Source organism: Dicentrarchus labrax, unplaced genomic scaffold (assembly GCF_905237075.1).
Source record: "Dicentrarchus labrax unplaced genomic scaffold, dlabrax2021, whole genome shotgun sequence".
Classification (NCBI taxonomy): Eukaryota; Metazoa; Chordata; class Actinopteri; family Moronidae; genus Dicentrarchus; species Dicentrarchus labrax.
Genome location: NW_026136706.1, coordinates 5521938 through 5541140, shown reverse-complemented (window position 1 = coordinate 5541140; position 19203 = coordinate 5521938). Strand labels below are relative to the sequence as shown.

Genomic DNA, 19203 nt, shown 5'->3' with positions numbered 1-19203 from the left:
TTTAAGAATAAGAAGAGCTGATGAGACATTATTGACCACCACTCTTTCTTAATATCTATATGTTTACATGTGTATATGTTTGTATTTTGCTTGTTTTTACTGTATTTTGTATCAATGGCATGAGCAGAGTGTGTGTGTGTGTGTGTGTGTGTGTGTGTGTGTGTGTGTGTACATACTGTTAATGTGCATGTTCTGTTAAAGTATCATAATAAAATGGTTTAACAAGCATAAGTGCTGCTTACACTTTAATGCATCAGTATTAATCTAATATGTATCAGTCACTGTTACTTTTACCTTTAATATTTCACTTCTGTACTTGAGGAGGACAGACTTTGAATAAAGGAGTGTTACTTTATTTACTTAAACAGCATTTGGCAGTTTTTACATTGTTGTATTGGTCACATTCAGGTCATAATGGTAATAATTTGTAGAGCCTGACTGATATATCCATCAGATATTGGCCTACAGCAGATATATCAGTATCGTATTGTCAACAATATTCTGGTATATAATGCAGAAAGAAGTGAATTTTCCCCCATCTAAAATCGGCACCGGTCTCAAAAATCCCATATTGGTGAACTCTGGCACACAGACTCCAAACTCATCATGGAAAAGTATAATTTAGTGATTTATTTGGTGGCACAGCACAGTATTTTAAAAGAAATACGAGTTACATGAGAAGTTTGCACTTCTACATTTTATCTCTGTTGCTTAATCCGACTATTTCCTGACTCGTATGTCCTCCTAAAGCTGAACTACCAACTGTTGACTTCTTCATTGTTTTTCTCCTTTAAATATGTGTTTGATGCATTTTTGTTTGAAGCCCCCCTCCCCACCGTGTATACACAGAGTGGTGTCAGAGGCCTTGTGAGGACCGGTGGGCCAATAGGTGCAGAACCCACTGGTTGCTGGCACTGAAATACATCTTATTGTCAGGTTCTGCACGCTGTCTGCCAAATGTATTAAAAGGGGCGGATAATAAATGATAAAATGCTATTTTAATAAACGGCATAGTGTACATTTGGAAAGTTATTCAAGGTTAGTGACTTGAGAACACATTAACACTTCCACCCACTCAGACTGAACTCTCCAGGAATCACATGATTCTCGATAAATACAGTAAGCACATGTATCAAGCAGGGAGCATTCAGCAGGCCTTTACTTCCGGCTGCTTCCAAAATAAAAGCTGTAGAGCTAAGCTTGAATGGTTTAATGTGTGATGATGTGGGTGAGTCATGCAACACAGATTGAATTGTGTAACCACCAACTTCAACTTCTTTTCCATTAAGACAAAAGAGACGTTGCTGTCACCGATGCGGAAATGAAGTAGCAATGTCAACACTGCAGTCTGTATGTTTAAATCGTTTTATATACAATACTGGCTTTACAGAACACCAGTCAGTTAAAATATAAGTAACTCAAAAGCAACTTTAAAAACATACAAATTCATTTTAGATCAATTCTGAATATATAAAACATAAAACAATGAACGGCTCGGGCAATGAATCTGGTATAACCACCCTTTAAACACAGCAGAATCTGTTTCCTTGTAATCAGGATGTAGAGAAGAAAGTGGCGTCGGGCCTGCGTGAAAATATGTTGCATGTATCATCTCGCTTTACTCCGAATATGGAGAGCTCATCTGTAAAACAAAAAGGAGAACAACGTGAGCAGCAGGCTTTTACTAATGCAGCAAAATATTAATACTAACATAACACTTCTAATATACTATTGTGCAGTTATTAATGCTAATGTGGTAACATAAGTGGTAATTTATGTCAACATAACTTACTCTTACTGTTGTTTTAATGTATTTATGTTCTCTGTTAATTTGTCTTCCAGCTCGGTGACTTTTGTTTTGTCCGACTGAATAAAGCAGTTCCATCTTAAAAATCAGCTGTTCTGTGGACGAATTACATCCCGGAGGAGCTAAAAATGGACTAAAATCCATCATGGTTAAGATATAGAGTAAAAAACAACTGAGATCTATGAAGTATATCATAGAAATGTGGCTTCAAACTGGATAAAACAGCTTCTGGCAGACAACAATACTGACAAATGTGCAAAAGGGATATGACACCATTGAGAGGTGACTGGTGAAACGCACCGCTACCTCAATAAAATGACAGATTTGTCAGGATTTACAACAAAAGTGGAATTTCACTGCTATTGGTACTACTCTACTACTAAATTTCTGGTATTGTGACACCAGAAATGGTGTGACAGTCCACCAAATAGTGTGTAATATGTGCAAACTCACGTTGTCGATGTCAAAGCAGAGCTGCTCGCTGAGCATGTCAAACTCTCCAGGAGTCATTGGTGGCTCAGGAGACTGACAAGAAGGTGATGCGCTGCTTGTATTATTGCTGGTGTAACAGAGAAAGGGGAGATAAGTATCGATGGGAATTCATATGTAAGTGTTATGTAGATATATGTCTGATGTCTCGTGTCACAATTCAATAATTAAATGTCAAAAAAGGCTTTAAAAATGCTTTAAATTTAAACTCACGGCAATTCTGAGATGGGAATCAGGGTAGATGCTATGTATGGATGGACTGGAAATGTAACAGCAACATGAGAGAAAAATTAGTGTCGATTCAGCACAAGCATTAAAAAACATGAACTCTAAATGAAGAAAAGGCTTTGCACTCTTGCCTTTGCTTGGCTGGCTGTTGTAAAGCCGCCCGAAGGCCTCATTTTTGGGGATGTCGGGGTAGAGGAACTTGAGCGGGTTCTCCGGGACGACCCCGTCTGAGATCACTTTGTAGTCTCGTATGATGTCGGCAAACGGGAGAGCGCTGAGCCGGTTTTTAGTGTAGGGCTCCACAGAGTTGAACTTCACCTCTCCTGTTGGTAAAAAAAAAAAACACTGTTAGAAAAGAAGAGCGTCACATCTAGTAAAGACAACAAGCCAGAGACTGACTGACTTATATCACAGACCCTGGATGAATAGTATGTAAAAAATACATGTTTATGAGCAAAATGTGTTGGGTTTTCCTAAAAAAATAATATTTAACTGGATAAAAGTATTAAAAAATGAGTGTTTTTTACCCTGTAATGCCAAAATATAATCACATATTTAGTCTAATTGAGTTAAGACCTTCTAGTACAGTATAATTCCAAAGAAAACAACATATTAATGTGCAGTAAAAACAAACCACGACTAAACTTAACGGTCCTGTTAAAGCCCCTTAACTGTCAAATAAACTATTTAAATGTTGGTGAACTAACATCTATGTAATTTAGTTAATTATCCCACATAAATAGGACAGAAGCTAAATTCAGTTACGGACATTAAAAATCAGTCGGTTTAGCAGAGGAGAAGTAACTGTCAGATTGTTTTTTGACTTTACATTAATTATCTTTTGCTTTAAAACACATAATATGAAGGAATTACATCCGATCTGTTAGTTTATGGACTCAATTTATCCCCTTTTTTCTCTCAACTTCCGCCCTTTCTGCTCTGTTCCTGCTCTCTGCCTTTGTAGGGCAGTGGTCTGGAGAGAGAGACCTCACCGTTGTCGTTGTGCTCCACCCAGGTGAACGTGATTCCTCCGAGGTGGCTCTCGCTGAAGCGTAGGAGGAAGGTGCCCGGCTCTCTGTCCTTCAGCAGGGTGCGCTCCATCTCTTTACTCACAAAGCCCATGATGTAGCTGCATGGATGGTGGAGGTAAAAGAGAGAAGAGCTTAATGTTGTTCCTGCTTCCTGCATTATCCTGACACACTGTTCAGTAACAACCATTGGCTAAGTCGTAAATTATGCACATCGGTTATTTGCTTGCAATTTGCATTAATCCTGTTAATTAAAAAGCAAATAAACTCTAAACCCCAGCGAGGATGGACATCATCTTTTTAACAGGAAGTAACAGATTTTTGGAACAGGTGGTCTTAACTTAGAGAATCTCAAGTGCCTGAGTGTGTATTAATTTCCTCAATACAAACTAATCTCCTCTGGAGATCATAATATCCTCAGAGGAGCAGTCTACTGAGGGTGAAACACAGAAAAGTGGTTTACTTCTCATTCCAGACTGGCAGCAAGTGCTTCTTGATGAGCTCCAGGATGGAGTCCAGCCACATCCAGAAACTGAAGGGCTTCCCTGGGATGTTCTCCTTGAAGAATGTATGACACATGGAAAACGTACAATGAGTGCTGAGTTTCGACATTTAAACATTACTTTACTAATATAAAGACATCCAGGATCAACAATACAGCAGAAGGCACCGAACGTGCTTTCTCATTGGCCACTAGATGGCACAACCACATCGGAGAAGATGAGACACTTACCTTGGAGAACTTCGACCACGACACTTGATAGTCATTGCAGGAAGCATGCTGACCTACAAACACAGTAAATAACATAAATGACTCAACCTACTCACCACCCAGTGGGTTTGTATTTCCAGTGAACAGCCTGTTGAAATGCCCCCTGAGTAATGTGCCAGACTCATGCTTTATCCTCATAAGTCAGTTCATAAATCAGTACTTTATTTTCACAGTAACAATAAAGATCACAAAATTAAGTCCCTATAATTTAAAGTAACAGCTGCTTAATCAAGAATGTTTTTAACTTACAAAACTGAGTTTGTGGTACTTGTGAGATAAATTAACCTATCAGGTTTTACAACCAACTGAATAACGCTCAGCCTTCCAAACGTGTAGCGGAAACTAGAGTGGACATGAATCAAGACCCAGTGTTTGTCTGTTCTGGGCTACTGTAGAAACATCCCAGTTCAACATGGTGGACCCGCTCCCTCTGTAGATAAAAAGGGCTCTTTCTAAGGGAACAAATACCTGTAATGCCACCTCAAACCTGCGTTTTCTTTTGTCACCATGCAGTGACTAAAGGACAAACATACCGAGGAGCTTTTCTCCCAGCATGGTGAGCTGCTCCTTGTTGAGGCCTCGACCTGCAAAGGTGGAGAACTGCCAGCTGAGGACCTCAGAGAGCTGGCTCCAGGTGGCCCGAGGTGGGTTCCCAAAGAACGCCAAGTTCTGTGTATTATAGGAAAGAAGAAGAAAATGATAAGGGGGAGGAAGAGAGGATGTGGAAGTGGTTTTTGAAAACATCTCTTCATGTAATGCAATACAATTGAACTGCACCACAAACTACATCCTCTAAAACGATTTGAATCAAATGCTCTCTTCATGAAGGTTGGATTTATTCCATTTTTAAACACATTTATAAATAAATAAAATTGCTTTTTGTCGCAGTGTGTTAGCTCACCCTCGGCTCATCAGTCAGAAGGTTATACCACATGACAGAGGCCCAGCCTCCAGGCAGCTGGCTCACATTGGAAATGACCACCAGAGGAAGAGAACACGTCTGGAAGAATTCACAAACACAATAAGTAAGTTGTGGCAACAACATCAGACACCCAAACATCAAATGAAATCAGCTTCTCACCTCTAGATCAATGGTGAGGCCCTGCACTGTGAAACAAGCCTCAAAACTGAGTGAGTGAAGTTCCTCCGTCACAGAGAGTAGACCCTGTAAAACACACACATTTAAAATTCAGGCACTGGTGATGACATAGTTGAAACATTTACTTATTTTTAATACATAATCAATCATTACAGTAGCATAGATGTGCAGCGTAGGTGTTAAGAGACCATTTTGCTGTGACATTAATCTGTATTTCTTACCTCATTTCCCTTTGTGCCGTTGATATATTTCTTCTCTTTCAGCTGCTGTAAGATACAATTTTTTTTAACTGGTTTATGAAACAGTCTCAGTTTAATATTGATGCCTCTCTGTGACCTACAGAAACACTCAAGACCATCAGAGGGAAGATTGGATATTTTGAGAAATCATTTATTTTAACTTATCTCACTAAAATACGAGCAATGGGGCTAAAATAGAGTTTCTAGATTATTAGATTATTTCCAGGATGTTTGGTCATTTTTATTGATTTCCAGGTGTTTCAATGACTGGAAAACTAGTGTTGGAATTTCCAGGTTTTCCAGGATTTGTGGGAACCCTTTTAATGCTTGCCACCGGGTCAGATTTGGTCAGATTCCCCTTGAAATCAATGAAACAATGTGGTAGAAATACTACCACAACCAACACAAAATGAAAGTTTCTTGTTGCCTGCTTTAAGTACAAATACCACAGTTTAAATTACTCTATTACATGTAAAAGTCATATGTTTAAAATACCACTTAAGTAAAAGTACATACAGGAATTAACATCAAAATATACTTTATATATATATATTTCTACCAAAAGTATGAGTCTTGATAATCTGAATGTGCAAAGTAACAAGTATATCAAATAAATGTAGTGGAGTGGAAGTATAAAGTAGCATAAAATACAAATATTCAAGTACTTTACTACTAATTGAGCCACTGCAGTTGGCTTGAATCCATAAGAGAAAACCAAAAACAGATGGAGAAATCTGACAAACTGGTTGATGTTTTATATCATGTCCAAATATAAAAGGAGCTGTATGTAGTGTATTGATACTGTATGACTTTTTCATTAAGTTATGGGGGGAAACAGCTTTCATGAAGCAGTGGAGGACTGGTTAAACATGAATAAAGTCGTCTTACCAGGTGTCTAAACTCCACTGAGAGGCAGCCGTTTGAGTAGTCCTCAATGTCCATAACTTTAGTGTTGTTGGTCAGGATGAAAAACTGACGACTTCTGAGGTAAAATAAAGAGGGTAAAACAAAGATACCTCATGGGTTTGTCAAATTTTATCTGTATCTATGCTGACTGCAACTGTAGCTGCTGTTAATTCTTCTGAAAGAGTTGTGTGTGTACGGTTTCAAAAACCTTCATGAACTATAAAGGAAATCTCATCTGAAAGCAGTGGCAGGCTGATTTAGAAGACAATATCTTAATCAAATTATAGAAAACACACTTTTAACTGTTTAATATAACACAGGCGTCATTGTACGCCACTGGTGAGGGGCAAGCTTGGTCTAAGTTCTCCTAAATGTAAAGAGATACAGACATTTTGGAGAGAAGTGAAGTGCTGGTTTTAACTGTTCTTTTATGCATACTTTCATCTATAATGAGTGTTTTATGTGTTGTTGATTTTGTTCTGCTTGGTTTTATTTGTCCTCGTCTTGTGAAGCACTTTGTTACAGTAGTTTTTACAGGTGCTATATAAATAAAGTTATTATTATTATTATTATTATTATTATTAACGTGACCTTTGCAGTCCTGCCTACTGTATAAAAATGTCTCTAAAGACATTTGTCTGTTGGCCACTGTCCCTCAAAGCTGCTACTTGCTGCTACACTGCTTTTACTAGAGCTAAAATTAAACACCAGTAGTACATCCTGTATTTAGGCTGTCTGTACTCACACTCTGCCAGGGGGGAGGTCCCTAGAGACACAAAAAAAAAAACACACATATATTTATATATAACAGTCAGACAAATGTATCTGAATAATTATGTAATAATGTAAGAGTAATGACTGTATGAATGTATATGAATAAAGCAGTGGTTCCCGACCTTTTTCTTGAATGAACCCCTTTTCTATCATTGAGTAAACCAAGTAAGTGACATTTTTTTATGGATATTTCAGATTATATTCAATGCATAACAATAACAACAGATGATAAACTGTACAATTAACCCAAATAGTGAATGCAATTACTCCAGGAAGTTTGCGTGAAACAAGTGATTCGGATTCATTTTGAGCAGATTCTGATGTGAATGTTACATCAGAAGTGAGTTTTTAGGAACTTTTTATACAATTCTGTCTATTTTTTAAAAATCACACATATTATAAGCAAACAATTTAATTTAGTTTTCTTCACTAAAATGAATGGAAAACCCCTTAAAAAAATCAAGAAAGGCCTCACGACCCCCCGGTGAAGCTTTGGCGACCCCCAGGTTGGGAACCACTTTATTTATTTATTTATTTATAAGTATTTAAACGTAAAAATCTCACTTGTCAAATGTTGTTTTCACTTTCAGCTGATAATCCACCTCTGGGAGTTTAACCAGGAGTCTGAGAGAAATCAGGAGGAGAAAAAATGCTTAACTGAATTCTTAAAAAAAAGTATGTCAGAAAGGCTTTATGTCACATAGTGTGTCAGGTAATGATACCTGACTTTGGTGGTGAACTGTACTCCGGTCTTGATGATGAGGGGTTTCTGCGGATGTGTGGGCATGCAGGGCTGCTTCTCCACCACAAATGAGCTGAGAACAAACCACACCTCATGATTTACGCAGTTTTCACCGTGTTTATTTCACTTCACAGCTCATGCCTGTAACAGGACATTCGAGCCAGCAGCTGGGTGTGTTTCTCCTTTATTTAACACTTTTTTTGTTTTACTTTATTGTGTAGTATTGTGTTATGTGTTGTCAGTGTTCAGGGGGAAGTTGTTCATTCTTCCACAGTCTGTAAAATAAAACTGTTTTGTTTCAAAATTCGACTAATTTATGTGTGTTGTTAATTGTCTACCGTATAGTAACAATATGAGGAGATAATAAGATAATTAAAATATATTTTGATACAATTTAACAATATAAATCAGTCACTGTTACTGTGCAGCAGCAATTACTGCAGTGATAATAAAAAGACATACATTTCTGACTCTAATCTCAGACAGGACATGAGTTTTTTCTCAGAAGTTTTCAACTTTAATCTCAAAGAATATGTGAGGTTCCTCTCTGAATACTACTACTATTCATCTTTTTTCACCTACAATTGCCCTCATACTGAATAACGTGTTCATTATTAAGAAAACTCATGACCTACTCTTTTTTAATTCCCAACCATTATACCTAATCACTTATAAATCCATATAAAAGTACATTAGTCATATTTTAAGCACCTAATTACTAAAAACAAGATGTAGGAACATTAAAAAGAGGATAACTACACCTGTATTTTGTTGCACTGTATCATACTTTTGGTTGTGTGTCATTGCTCTGTGTTGTGTTGTGTGGCGTTCAGGGTACCTCTTGATGAGGTGGTAGATGAGATACTTGACTCGCTCCTCCATCTGAGGTTTTTGCAGGGGGATTGGGTCACTTTCGTAGGTGACCTTCACAACCAGCTCCCCCAGTTTGTCCAGCTGACGCTTGATCTGGAAGAGACTCTGGGCTATCAGAGTGAACCTGAAAGAGGACAGGTGAGAGGAGGACAACACAGGACCTTTGAATATTGTGTTATTATGGGGCATCATTTGCAATAAAGTAGAGGTCTAGGTCTGGCACCGCAACTTCGTGCCTCTGGAAACGTTTAAACAAACTGTTTGTTTGATGTTTGAATGTTTTTAGGAACACATTGAACTGTTTCCATACGAGCCTCCATACTGGTCCGTTTTGAAATCCCGGAGCAGCAAGCGTTCGTCCAATCGGGTGCAGCCAAAAATGCTAAGATTTGCCAATTAAAACACAAAGTACAGCTTAGATGCGAAAGTATTTGGTTGTAAATCAAAGTAGTAGGCAAACTAAGTTTTTTACCTGATTATGGTCTTAGATAAAAACAAAGGTTTGGTAAAAAATTTAAGTCAATTAAGTCAAAAAAGTTCAGGGACCTCCAGAATTATTCACCCTAAGATGGACTAAATATAAAGGTAAATGATCCAGTTGTTGAAGAGACATTTCATTTAGAAGCACGGAAGTCACCTGTGGATCACTAAAGACATTGATGGGAGAGCCACCCAACAATACAGCCACACTGTCAGATAAAAGCCCCACCCTCAGTGAGCACTTTAGTGATTTCCTGCTGTTGTTTATACAAAAGCAACCACTTTACCACAATGTACAACTACTGAACTTACATAAGAGAAGAAAAATCCTCTCCCCAAACTTTGTAAATGTGACCAGTTTAAGGATGAGAAAGGGAGAAAGGTGTACAGGGCGCTCAGGATGAGGAAGTGATACACTTGAGTATGAACAGTGAACAGTATCCTTCCATGACAAATTAAAGGATGTTTCTTTTAAATAAGGTGACATTTCTTATTATTAATGAATCAGCTCATTCTGATCAAACGGTTTAAATTGGACATTTTTAGTCAGATTGATTCTTCTTGTTATGAGTGGAATAATTGTTATGGTAAATGCAGCTATTGAAGTTCAGCCCACACAGTCTTTGTTTTTAAGTTTTTTCCAGATTTTACTCATAAAGATAAATATAATCGTCCTCATTATTGGTATACCAACCTACGGTAACAGTTTAACGGCTCCTGTCACAGTGGAAATTAATATAACTGTTGGTTTATTTAATTAATTTAATTTTCCTTTTCTATGTGTGTAGCATGGAGGAACTTAATTCTCTTATATAACCTTGTGTTGTATAATGATTTCTCTGATTTCTTGAAATTACTAAATTGATTATTATTACTGATTATGGTGGTTATGGTAACAGAAAGCCTAGGTGACATTTACCAGGCAGGGAAGGTCTATTGAAAACATGCTCTTTGTCAGAATATAACAAAGGTCAGAACATCTCTGCTGCTTTGATTTTGACATGTATGTTACCTACATAAGTATATTTAATCATGTAACTTTACTAATGAAAGTAAGGCTGAAACTAACGATTATTGTCATGATCTCAAAGTCCAAGGTGAAGTCTTTAAATGTCTTGTCTAAACCCAAAAATATCCCATTTTAATATGATATAAAACAGAGAAAATCAGGAAATCTCCATATTTGAGGGGCTGAAAACAGCATTTTCTGCCTTTTATGCATGAAAAATGACTTTGGACTAATCATTGCAGCTCTACAAGTCATGATTTTTAATCATCATAAACTTTACCAGCTCTGCAGCTGGTCCAGACCGGTGAGCTGCGGACCACCGATGGCAGCGACCTGCTGCCTACGCTTCCAGTCCTGCAGCTCAGGGCTGAGCTGAGAGGTCATCAGGTCATCGATCTCCTTGACCACAACATCCATCTTTGACAGGATCTCCTAGGAGTAACAGAAAGAAAGCAAATCATACGATGAGTCTTTTATTTGTGAGCACTCGTGAGTATCTTTGTCTATCTATGGGCATCTATCTTTATATGTAATATGTCACATGTCAGAGCTTTGACATGACGATACAAGCGCATACCTTCCTTTTAAAGTCGAGCCTGTTGAGCATTTCCTGCAGTCTTGTCACTTCCTGTTTCATTAAGTCAGAGTTCCTATCTGTCGAGTCTGACACACACATACATAAAACCACAAACACAGAGTTTTGAGCGTACGTTTGTATGTTGCAGGCTGTGCAGAATTTTTTAACACTGTTTTAAATAACAACATGAGATTTTTTTTTTTCTTTCTCTTCACAAGGCTCACCTCGAGACTGTAGGGTTTTGTAGCGGAAATCAAAGTCATCCTGCATGTCCTCGATGTATTTCACCGCTTGGTCCATCAACTAGACACAGACACACGTAGTCATTTTTTTTTTATAAAGTTAATTTCAAAGGGATGACATGTATGTTTGATCGTGTGTGTGTTTCAGTTACCTGCACGCTGCCCCTGATGATCCCAACTCTGTTGTCCATGCTCTTCTGCCGCTCGAAGGCCACAGAATTCTGTAATGATTTCTCCAGTGGACCCTGTCGGACAAATATTGTTTTTAAATCACCTTTTTGAATTTTTCTTTTTCTTTCTTTTTTTTTTTGAATGATCCAGATAAAACATTGACTGTATTCTGATAGTATCCTTACCTCTACCATTCCACACTGTCTTTCAGAGGCTGTAACAGGCTTCGTTTTAAAGCTAGAGTGAAGATACTGGTATCATATGAAACTATATGACCTAACGCATCCATTGTTATCATTGTCATCATGGCATGCTTGCCTGTGTGGAAGGGGGCTAAATAACGCTCCAAAATTAGGGCTATTTTTTAGGGGATGGGAAATATAGCATGGCCACCTCTGACCTTTAAAGAAAACGGTTTCTATTGGTGACTACAAGTCTCCCTTTTGCAGAAACGCCCACTTTATGCCAATTTCATGCAGTTTCTGGGCAGAAAGCACACAGTTCTTTGCATGTGTGTCATTTTCTCCTAGTGTATTTGAATATTTCTGCATACTGGTTCCATACACAGTAAATGCATGAATTGGGACTGACTGGAAAGCTGAGACACATACTTCGTGCCACCCCTGCATCAGTCTCTCCCCTACCTTTACTGTCTCTCTCTATAATATCTTCCCATGCCACATTGTTTCTTGGGAATAAAGAGAAGTTTTGTTTGGGAATATGGGGGTGTGCATTATACAGCACTGTCTTCCTGGTAGCAGCTCTGATTTACCAGCAGCAGCAGCAGCAGCTGTTATTAAAGAACCAGAGGGACTTTCCCTCTGAGGGAGACAATGAGACTAACCTGTTCCTGCGTGCAGGCGCTGGAGAGGATACGGCGCTCTTCCCTGAGGCAGGTGGAGATCACCTTGGCCATAATGGCTGGGTTGCTTGCGTATTTCACCTGTGGAGAACATACACACACACACACACACACACACACACACACATAGAGAATATTCCAGGTTACAGATACACCCACGGTATCGGATTTCATTAATGTTTAATCAAGTGTAAAAAAGCCATAAAAGAACCAATGACGTGGTAAATTTCTAGTTCAGTTTCAACAGTGTCTGTTTATCTTTCCATCTATAGAAAAACAAAAACAAGCCTCTGATAAAGAGGAATCATTTTCACAGAGATTTGTCGTCACTGGGAGGTTTTTACTGGAAGGGCCTTCAACCAAGAAAGGAATGAGGTTCAACTGGACTTACTTGGAGTAAAACCAACAGCCAAGGACGTTATAGCCTCTAACCATAACGCTTCTTTCAATCTTGGAGAACTTTCAAAGGTGTGATCGTTATTTATAACAGAAACAAAACAAATAAGATTGATTTGAGTTCATTCCCGGAATGAATGACGGTTTACTTTTGGCTTTATAACACATCAGTGATTACATCTGGTTTTATTCATATGAAGTTTGATATTTTATGTTTGTAAGTTGGTGTCAGAGCGTCCCACCCTCGTTAATGATCATATAACTATCAGCCTAATAACCAATAACATTTTAACGACTCAATAATAATCGATGCTTGAGGCCACTTGTTTTTCAGAAAATGTCCAGATTTTTGTTAATGGAGAGGATCGTGGAGTAGAAGAGATACACCAGCAATGTAATGATGTACATCCATACTGCTGGGGGACTCAAACCTCAAACTAGGGTCCAACAGGGGTCCTTGAGCGGGTTGTGTGGGGTCCCCAGCAGCAGGAGGAATCTACATTTACAGTGTTATATGCCACTAAATGCTACACACTGGATCTTTAAACAAGACAGGCTAAGATATCTGGATTTTTAGGCCCTAGTATGGCTATGGATCCTACATTTCCCATAATGCAACCATAGCATCTTTTTATTGGACCCCCTGCTTGCCGTGTCAATACCACCAATAATCAATGACGGCAGAGGTCACTTGATAAGAAGAGAGCATCATTTGTTGTTTGGTGTTAAGTATGACGTTAATAATGGAGATATTGTCAGAATATTACACTTTCTTGCTGTCCTTGGTCCTCCTATAAGCTGCCAATACCAAGCCAGATCTGAGTGTGAGATGCATATATTTAAAATATATAAAATATGAAGCAGCCACAAACTTTCCCTCTGCTCAAGCATTGCATGGGATTTACACGAAGAGCTTCGGCGCTGCTTTGCTCATCAGCCCATTCAAAAGCCCACTTAGAAAAGTACAAAGAAATTCTGCTGTGGGAAGAGGAAACTTTTTCTCTCGCCTTCAAGTTTTCATGCATCAGCATCATTGCCAGGACGATGACTGAGGATGCATAAACAAACGCCTACACGCTCACTTTCATTACAGTAACCACTATAACATAAAGCATTGGAGGGTGGCAGTTTTGTTTTAAAGCTGCCTATCACAAGCTTGATTTCTACGTTTAGTTGATGTGTATTATTCATCAAAAACATATTCTTTGGGGTCTTATCTCTTCGTGCTTTTCTCTTGTCAGTTGAACCGACAGTTTGCTGCCATTTTCTCATGAAAATCAGCGATAGATCAAACGAAAATGTCAAATGTGTCACTTTCTCTGTACCAGAGGGGTTTTCCTTACAGAGAGACTGCTTGAATGTGGGTGATAGGACGTACACATGGAAGAGAGATTCTAACGCGGTTAAGGTTTGAATCTGTTATATGAATCGATGATACAAACCTTCACACACACACACATCACAACAACAACAACCCACAAACATGCTTGACTACCGCACAGGAGTGGTTGCTTCCTCTGACAAGTGTAGACTTTGACTCATGCGTACACACGTTCAGACACACAGGAAACAGCGGTATGGGCCTCACAGGGTTTGTTCTGCAAAGGTATATATGTTTTCTTGAATATACTGTGTGCTCTGACCTCAAAACAAGCATCCTGTACAGCATGATAACATGAAAGAAAGTGACGAGGGAAGTCTTTTCGGCCCTTGTAATGGCCTTTACTCTCGTCATTTGACATTTGAGACTCTGACCGGTATGACAAAGTAAAACAACACAAGAACAGAAACCTGTTACACTTTCAAACTAACTCCTAAACTGAGAGGACAGCCATTATATTTTACTTCCCTTTCACCTTCAGTACACATAAAACCACAAATGTACTTCTCCTTATTACTGTTACTGTTAATGAAAGGATCATCAGTCAGTGGTTAGATTTTAAGTCCACCATGTAGTGCGCAAGCTTTCTTTTAACTGGAAGCAAACAGCATTCATGACAAGTGTACAGCGATTTATGTAAAAACACGTTTAATCAGATTTGTTCCAGATAAAATGTTCTTGTTATAATGAGGAGATGACAGAGGGTTTGTCCAGCCTGAAGACACTGCAGTGCCTGAACTGGACCGAAAAAAGGTGCCAGTACCATAATTTAATACAATCCTAACCACAACAGAACCCTAAATCTTGTGGGGGTTTTTTTTTTATCCATTTTAACATTTTAGCATTAGCATTATGCTATGTGTTCACACAGAGATGCAGTTACGCTGGTGTTATTTTTTTTTTTGCCAGCCGTATTATTCCCCTACTCTGACGCCTACATGTATTTCTAAACCTAACCATCTCATGCATAAACCTAAGCAACCAAACCACCAATAAAGGCAACAAAAGCTGGCCAATCAGAGGCAGAGTATGGGGGCTGCAGCACCCACTAAAATCTGGCAGAATGAAAACCATTAGTATTTGTTACTGAGATTTGTGACAGGAAAGAGGTTTTTACTGTGTTGTTTTATCCGTTTTATCTCTCAGATTGACTTCCGGTGTCCCAAGTCTCCGCAGTATTAAGTGTTATGCAGGTGTTTAGAGGTGCGACCTGATTACTGTATGCTGACCTGTATTACTGTAATATAGGTCAGATTTCTATACAGGCATTTAATAAATAATGGAGAGAAATACATTCTTTCTTCTGTCTTTCCCCAAAGTATTGCAAACACCAGAGTGAAATCCTTAAGAATTGTTGTATTTTTATGCTCTTTTGCGCTGTTGCTCTGACACTTTTTGCCAGCCTCGACACTTGTTTTGCAAAAACTTGTTTCCTTCCTACTTCCTTTGTAATCATAAAAAAAAAAAAACATGTAAGCAAAATGATGCTGTACAGTCATAAAGTGATGCCACCTTTCTTTCGGCACATTCGAGTTGTTTATATCAGTTATATTGTAAATATGAGCCTGTCAGAGAAAAAGAGATGCTTCTCAGTGTTTTGAGGGTCAACGTGATGTTGAACATTGAAGACACAAGTGCACAAACACTGAGAATGTTCTTCACAGTGAAGTAGAGAGACTTCTTGTTTGGGTTTTTCTTTGCACATCAGATCAGATACTCATTATTGTTCCATATAAATCAGTTTTTATAAATCAGTGTGTTGGAAAACAGAAAATAAAGTGAAACTGGAGTGTGTTGTGAGTATGAGACACCGGTCATAATGAGCTGAAGGGGTTGGCGGAGGGTGACGCACCTGTAGCTGCTGTTGTATGATTTTCATGTTGTGTCTTTGTAGGAAGTTCTGCTCATGTGAGCGCACTCTATCCAGCTGAGACAGCAGGTTGGTGAACAGCACCGTCGCCATTGAATCATCGGTAGCTGCTGTGTCCCTGAAAAACAGACGAGGCACAAAACAAAAAGGCCATGAATAAGAATACGGCTGAAATAATGTACATAAAACCAAAAAGAGACGCCCAATAAAGTAGTTTCTGAACTGTGGGAGGGGCTTAAACTGGAAGTTGGCGGTAAATTAAAGCCAGAAATGTATTTGGGTTGATCAGAAGTTAATATATTTATTATCAAACCCTCAGAATTGAGCTTCAGAGCACTCGTTTGATACTAAAAAGAAATCCATTATCTGTTCCGGATACTTGTTTTAGCCGAGTACTGTGTAAAGATGTATAACTTCATTACCCAGGAACATGAGCGTTGCTATATTATATTTATTATAGATATTGTTGGTTGCTCTGTGACGATTTGTAATGAAGCCAGGTGTTTGGTGCAGATGTTTGCTAACGGTGTTATAAAGTTGGTATAAAAGTGTTTACGCATCCAGCCGACACAGAGCAACATAAGCATTCATTCATGTTCCTGGCCGCCTGATGAAGTCGAGTATTCACTCTTTGTTCTCCACCAACTCCTCTCTCCAGCTGCTAAATGCTCCAGATGTTCACCAGCTCCTCGCTAACCATGTTCTACAATGTGACCAGGTGGGTGATAGTGAGTTGTGGGATGTAAAACCAAAACAAGGAGCTGAGGGGAACTTTACAGTTGGGGGATAATTGTTTGTGGTTTTTGTTTCTGTGACCAACCTCTTTTTTTAACATTTCACTTTCACTATTGCCTTTGCAAAAGCATCAACGGGGGAAGACGCCAGTAGATCCTTAAACTTAAACATACAAGAAAGAGTTTTTAACTGGTTATGTAACAGTCTCAGTTTAATACTGGTGCCTCTTTATTACCTACATAAAGAAACAAAACCATCAGTGAGAAGACTGGATATATTACCTTAAAAAATGATTTAAACAAGGTGGTGGAAACACTACCGCTTTGTCGACGGGGGCCGCCAGAATCAACAAAAAAATCCTTTTAGCCGTTTTAATTAAAAGTACTAATACCACACTGTGAAAATACTCCACTACAAGTAAAAGTCCTGTATTCAAAACCCTACTTTAGTAAAGGTATGTGAGTATATTCAGCTAAAATTACTTCAAAAACTAAAGTAAGAAAAGTAAAAGTACTCCTTGTGCAGTAAAATGGTTTCTGTCAGTGTTTCACTATTACATGTGATGTTTTTGGATTAATATGACTGTTTAGTAGTTTAGTTTAATCTACAGCAATAGAGCAAGTTTTTTAAATAATGTAGCTTAAGAAGTAGGAGAGGAAGGGTATGAAAAAATTTTAATCTTAAAAGTAACTAAAGCTGTCAGATAAATGTAATGGAGTAAAAAAAAATGCAATATTTGCCTTTTAGATGAGGTGGAGTAGAAGTATAAAGGGGCATAAAATGGAAATATTCAAGTAAAGTACCTCGAATTTGTACATAAGTAGTACTTGAGTAAATGTAGTTACACTGAAAAACACCAACATACAGTAGAGCTTCATGGCAGACCATCATTTTAAGTTAAAAAGTCAATTTACCCTCAGTGCTTTTATTTATTTTGAGGGCTCTGTCTCCCTCCACTAATGCACTATAGAAGTAAACGAGGAAAATGTGCTTTTTTCTCTCTCCACCTATAATTTGGTAAAAGTTATCTTTTTTTTAAGCTTTCACACAGACACACACACACACACACACACATAAAAGCAGGACTCACCAATCCTGGGACTCGATCCAGCTGGCCAGACCCTGTCGGATGTCCATGGGGAAGTTATCATCATACAGATAGTCCACATGTTCCAGGAGTCTGATCTCCAGCTGCTGAATCTGCTTCCACTGGCTCATGATGCGCTTCAAGTACAAAAAAAACAACTTATTTTTATTCTATAATTTATAAAGTGTGTAATATTTAGTGTAATAGTTTGTTGTTTCAGTGCTTTTAATGTTACCTGTTGTCGTTTCTGCGCTGCTGCTGCTCCGTCAATCTCTCTCTCTCTCTCTCAAACCATGTGCACTTGTTTCCCTCTTTATGACTTTCGTTTCTAAGAGTCTGTGCAGGAAGCGACCTCGGTTATACTCTCTAGGGTTGTACTGTACGTCCTCAGTTTACCCGCCCAGCCAATCAATGCACACACACTCACACACACACACACACACACACACACACACACACACACACACACACACACACACACACACACACACACACACACAGGAATAACCTTTTACCGGTAATCACTAGAGAATTTTATAATATGGGAGAACATTTTCATTATAATCACGTGTTCAGCTTTTTTTCTTTTTTTTAAAATCAAACTGGTCGTCAAATGCAAACCTTTACATTATATAATGCCATTTGAAGATGATGTGTAGATTAATAATTAGATAATTGAAACCACAGAAATAGAAAGTACCACAGTGGAGTTATCAGATTTGTAAGGAGGAGGTTATTATTTTTTGTGTCATGTTGTGTTAAAATAATTGTAATTTGCTTTAATAGGCTTAAACAACAGCGTCAGAAATGTAGAAATATTTGTTTGTTTTTAAGGAATTAAAGCTATTTCTGAAGAAAAGAGTTCATTAGTTTGAATTATAATTACAAACTTTCTCATTATGACTTCTGCTGTCTTGAAATTATTACAAAAATCTCATAATAAAGAGATAATGTCCTTGTAACTATAGATTTTAGATTAAACAGCACCTGAAGCCGGAAGCTGTAGACATGTGACTGACTGACCTGCACTGATGTGGAAGAGCAGAATCAGAACTGGACTTAGAGATAATTATTTATTATTTGTGATTAAAGATGTTTTTAGCATTTCTCCAAACTTATTTAAAAAAAGAGTTAAGTTAAGACTTAAATGCAACTTCTTTATATGAATGTTTCCTCGGTTTTCTTCCACTAAAGCAAATTATTTCATAACATTATCGTCAAAACAGCTGATGATAAAAAACACACACTTTGGGGGATCATTAAGAATTATTTGGATGCATACTCGGTCTTATAAAGATCAATAAACTGAAATAAAAACAAAAATGGAAAAATTCTGAGCTATACGACATTATAATGTTTACATTTTTATAACGATATAAACTCTACTTCAAGAAAATGAGTCAATGGAACAAACTGGAATTACATCGGCTGCACTT

At 38.1% G+C, this 19203-nt stretch overlaps 1 protein-coding gene across 4 annotated transcripts; it reads right to left on the bottom strand.

The window, feature by feature from the left end:
* Nucleotides 1-615: 615 nt before the first annotated feature.
* Nucleotides 616-18170, bottom strand: stat4 (signal transducer and activator of transcription 4). Of its 4 annotated transcripts, none has more exons than XM_051404882.1 (24): nucleotides 18003-18170; nucleotides 17771-17904; nucleotides 15928-16063; nucleotides 12281-12379; nucleotides 11418-11510; nucleotides 11248-11326; nucleotides 11024-11109; nucleotides 10727-10878; nucleotides 8923-9081; nucleotides 8065-8157; nucleotides 7907-7966; nucleotides 7314-7334; nucleotides 6551-6644; nucleotides 5645-5689; nucleotides 5406-5489; nucleotides 5226-5324; nucleotides 4858-4993; nucleotides 4286-4338; nucleotides 4016-4110; nucleotides 3517-3653; nucleotides 2656-2847; nucleotides 2510-2555; nucleotides 2261-2366; nucleotides 616-1642 (listed from the first exon to the last, which is right to left on the bottom strand). In XM_051404882.1, exons 2-24 carry the CDS (start codon nucleotides 17896-17898, stop codon nucleotides 1619-1621), a joined length of 2217 nt encoding a protein of 738 aa, XP_051260842.1. In that variant the 5' UTR covers nucleotides 17899-17904; nucleotides 18003-18170; the 3' UTR covers nucleotides 616-1618. The 4 variants fall into 4 exon arrangements, with proteins under 4 accessions (XP_051260842.1, XP_051260845.1, XP_051260843.1 ...); XM_051404885.1 differs by having other exon boundaries at nucleotides 5645-5686; XM_051404883.1 differs by having other exon boundaries at nucleotides 6551-6641.
* Nucleotides 18171-19203: the final 1033 nt, after the last annotated feature.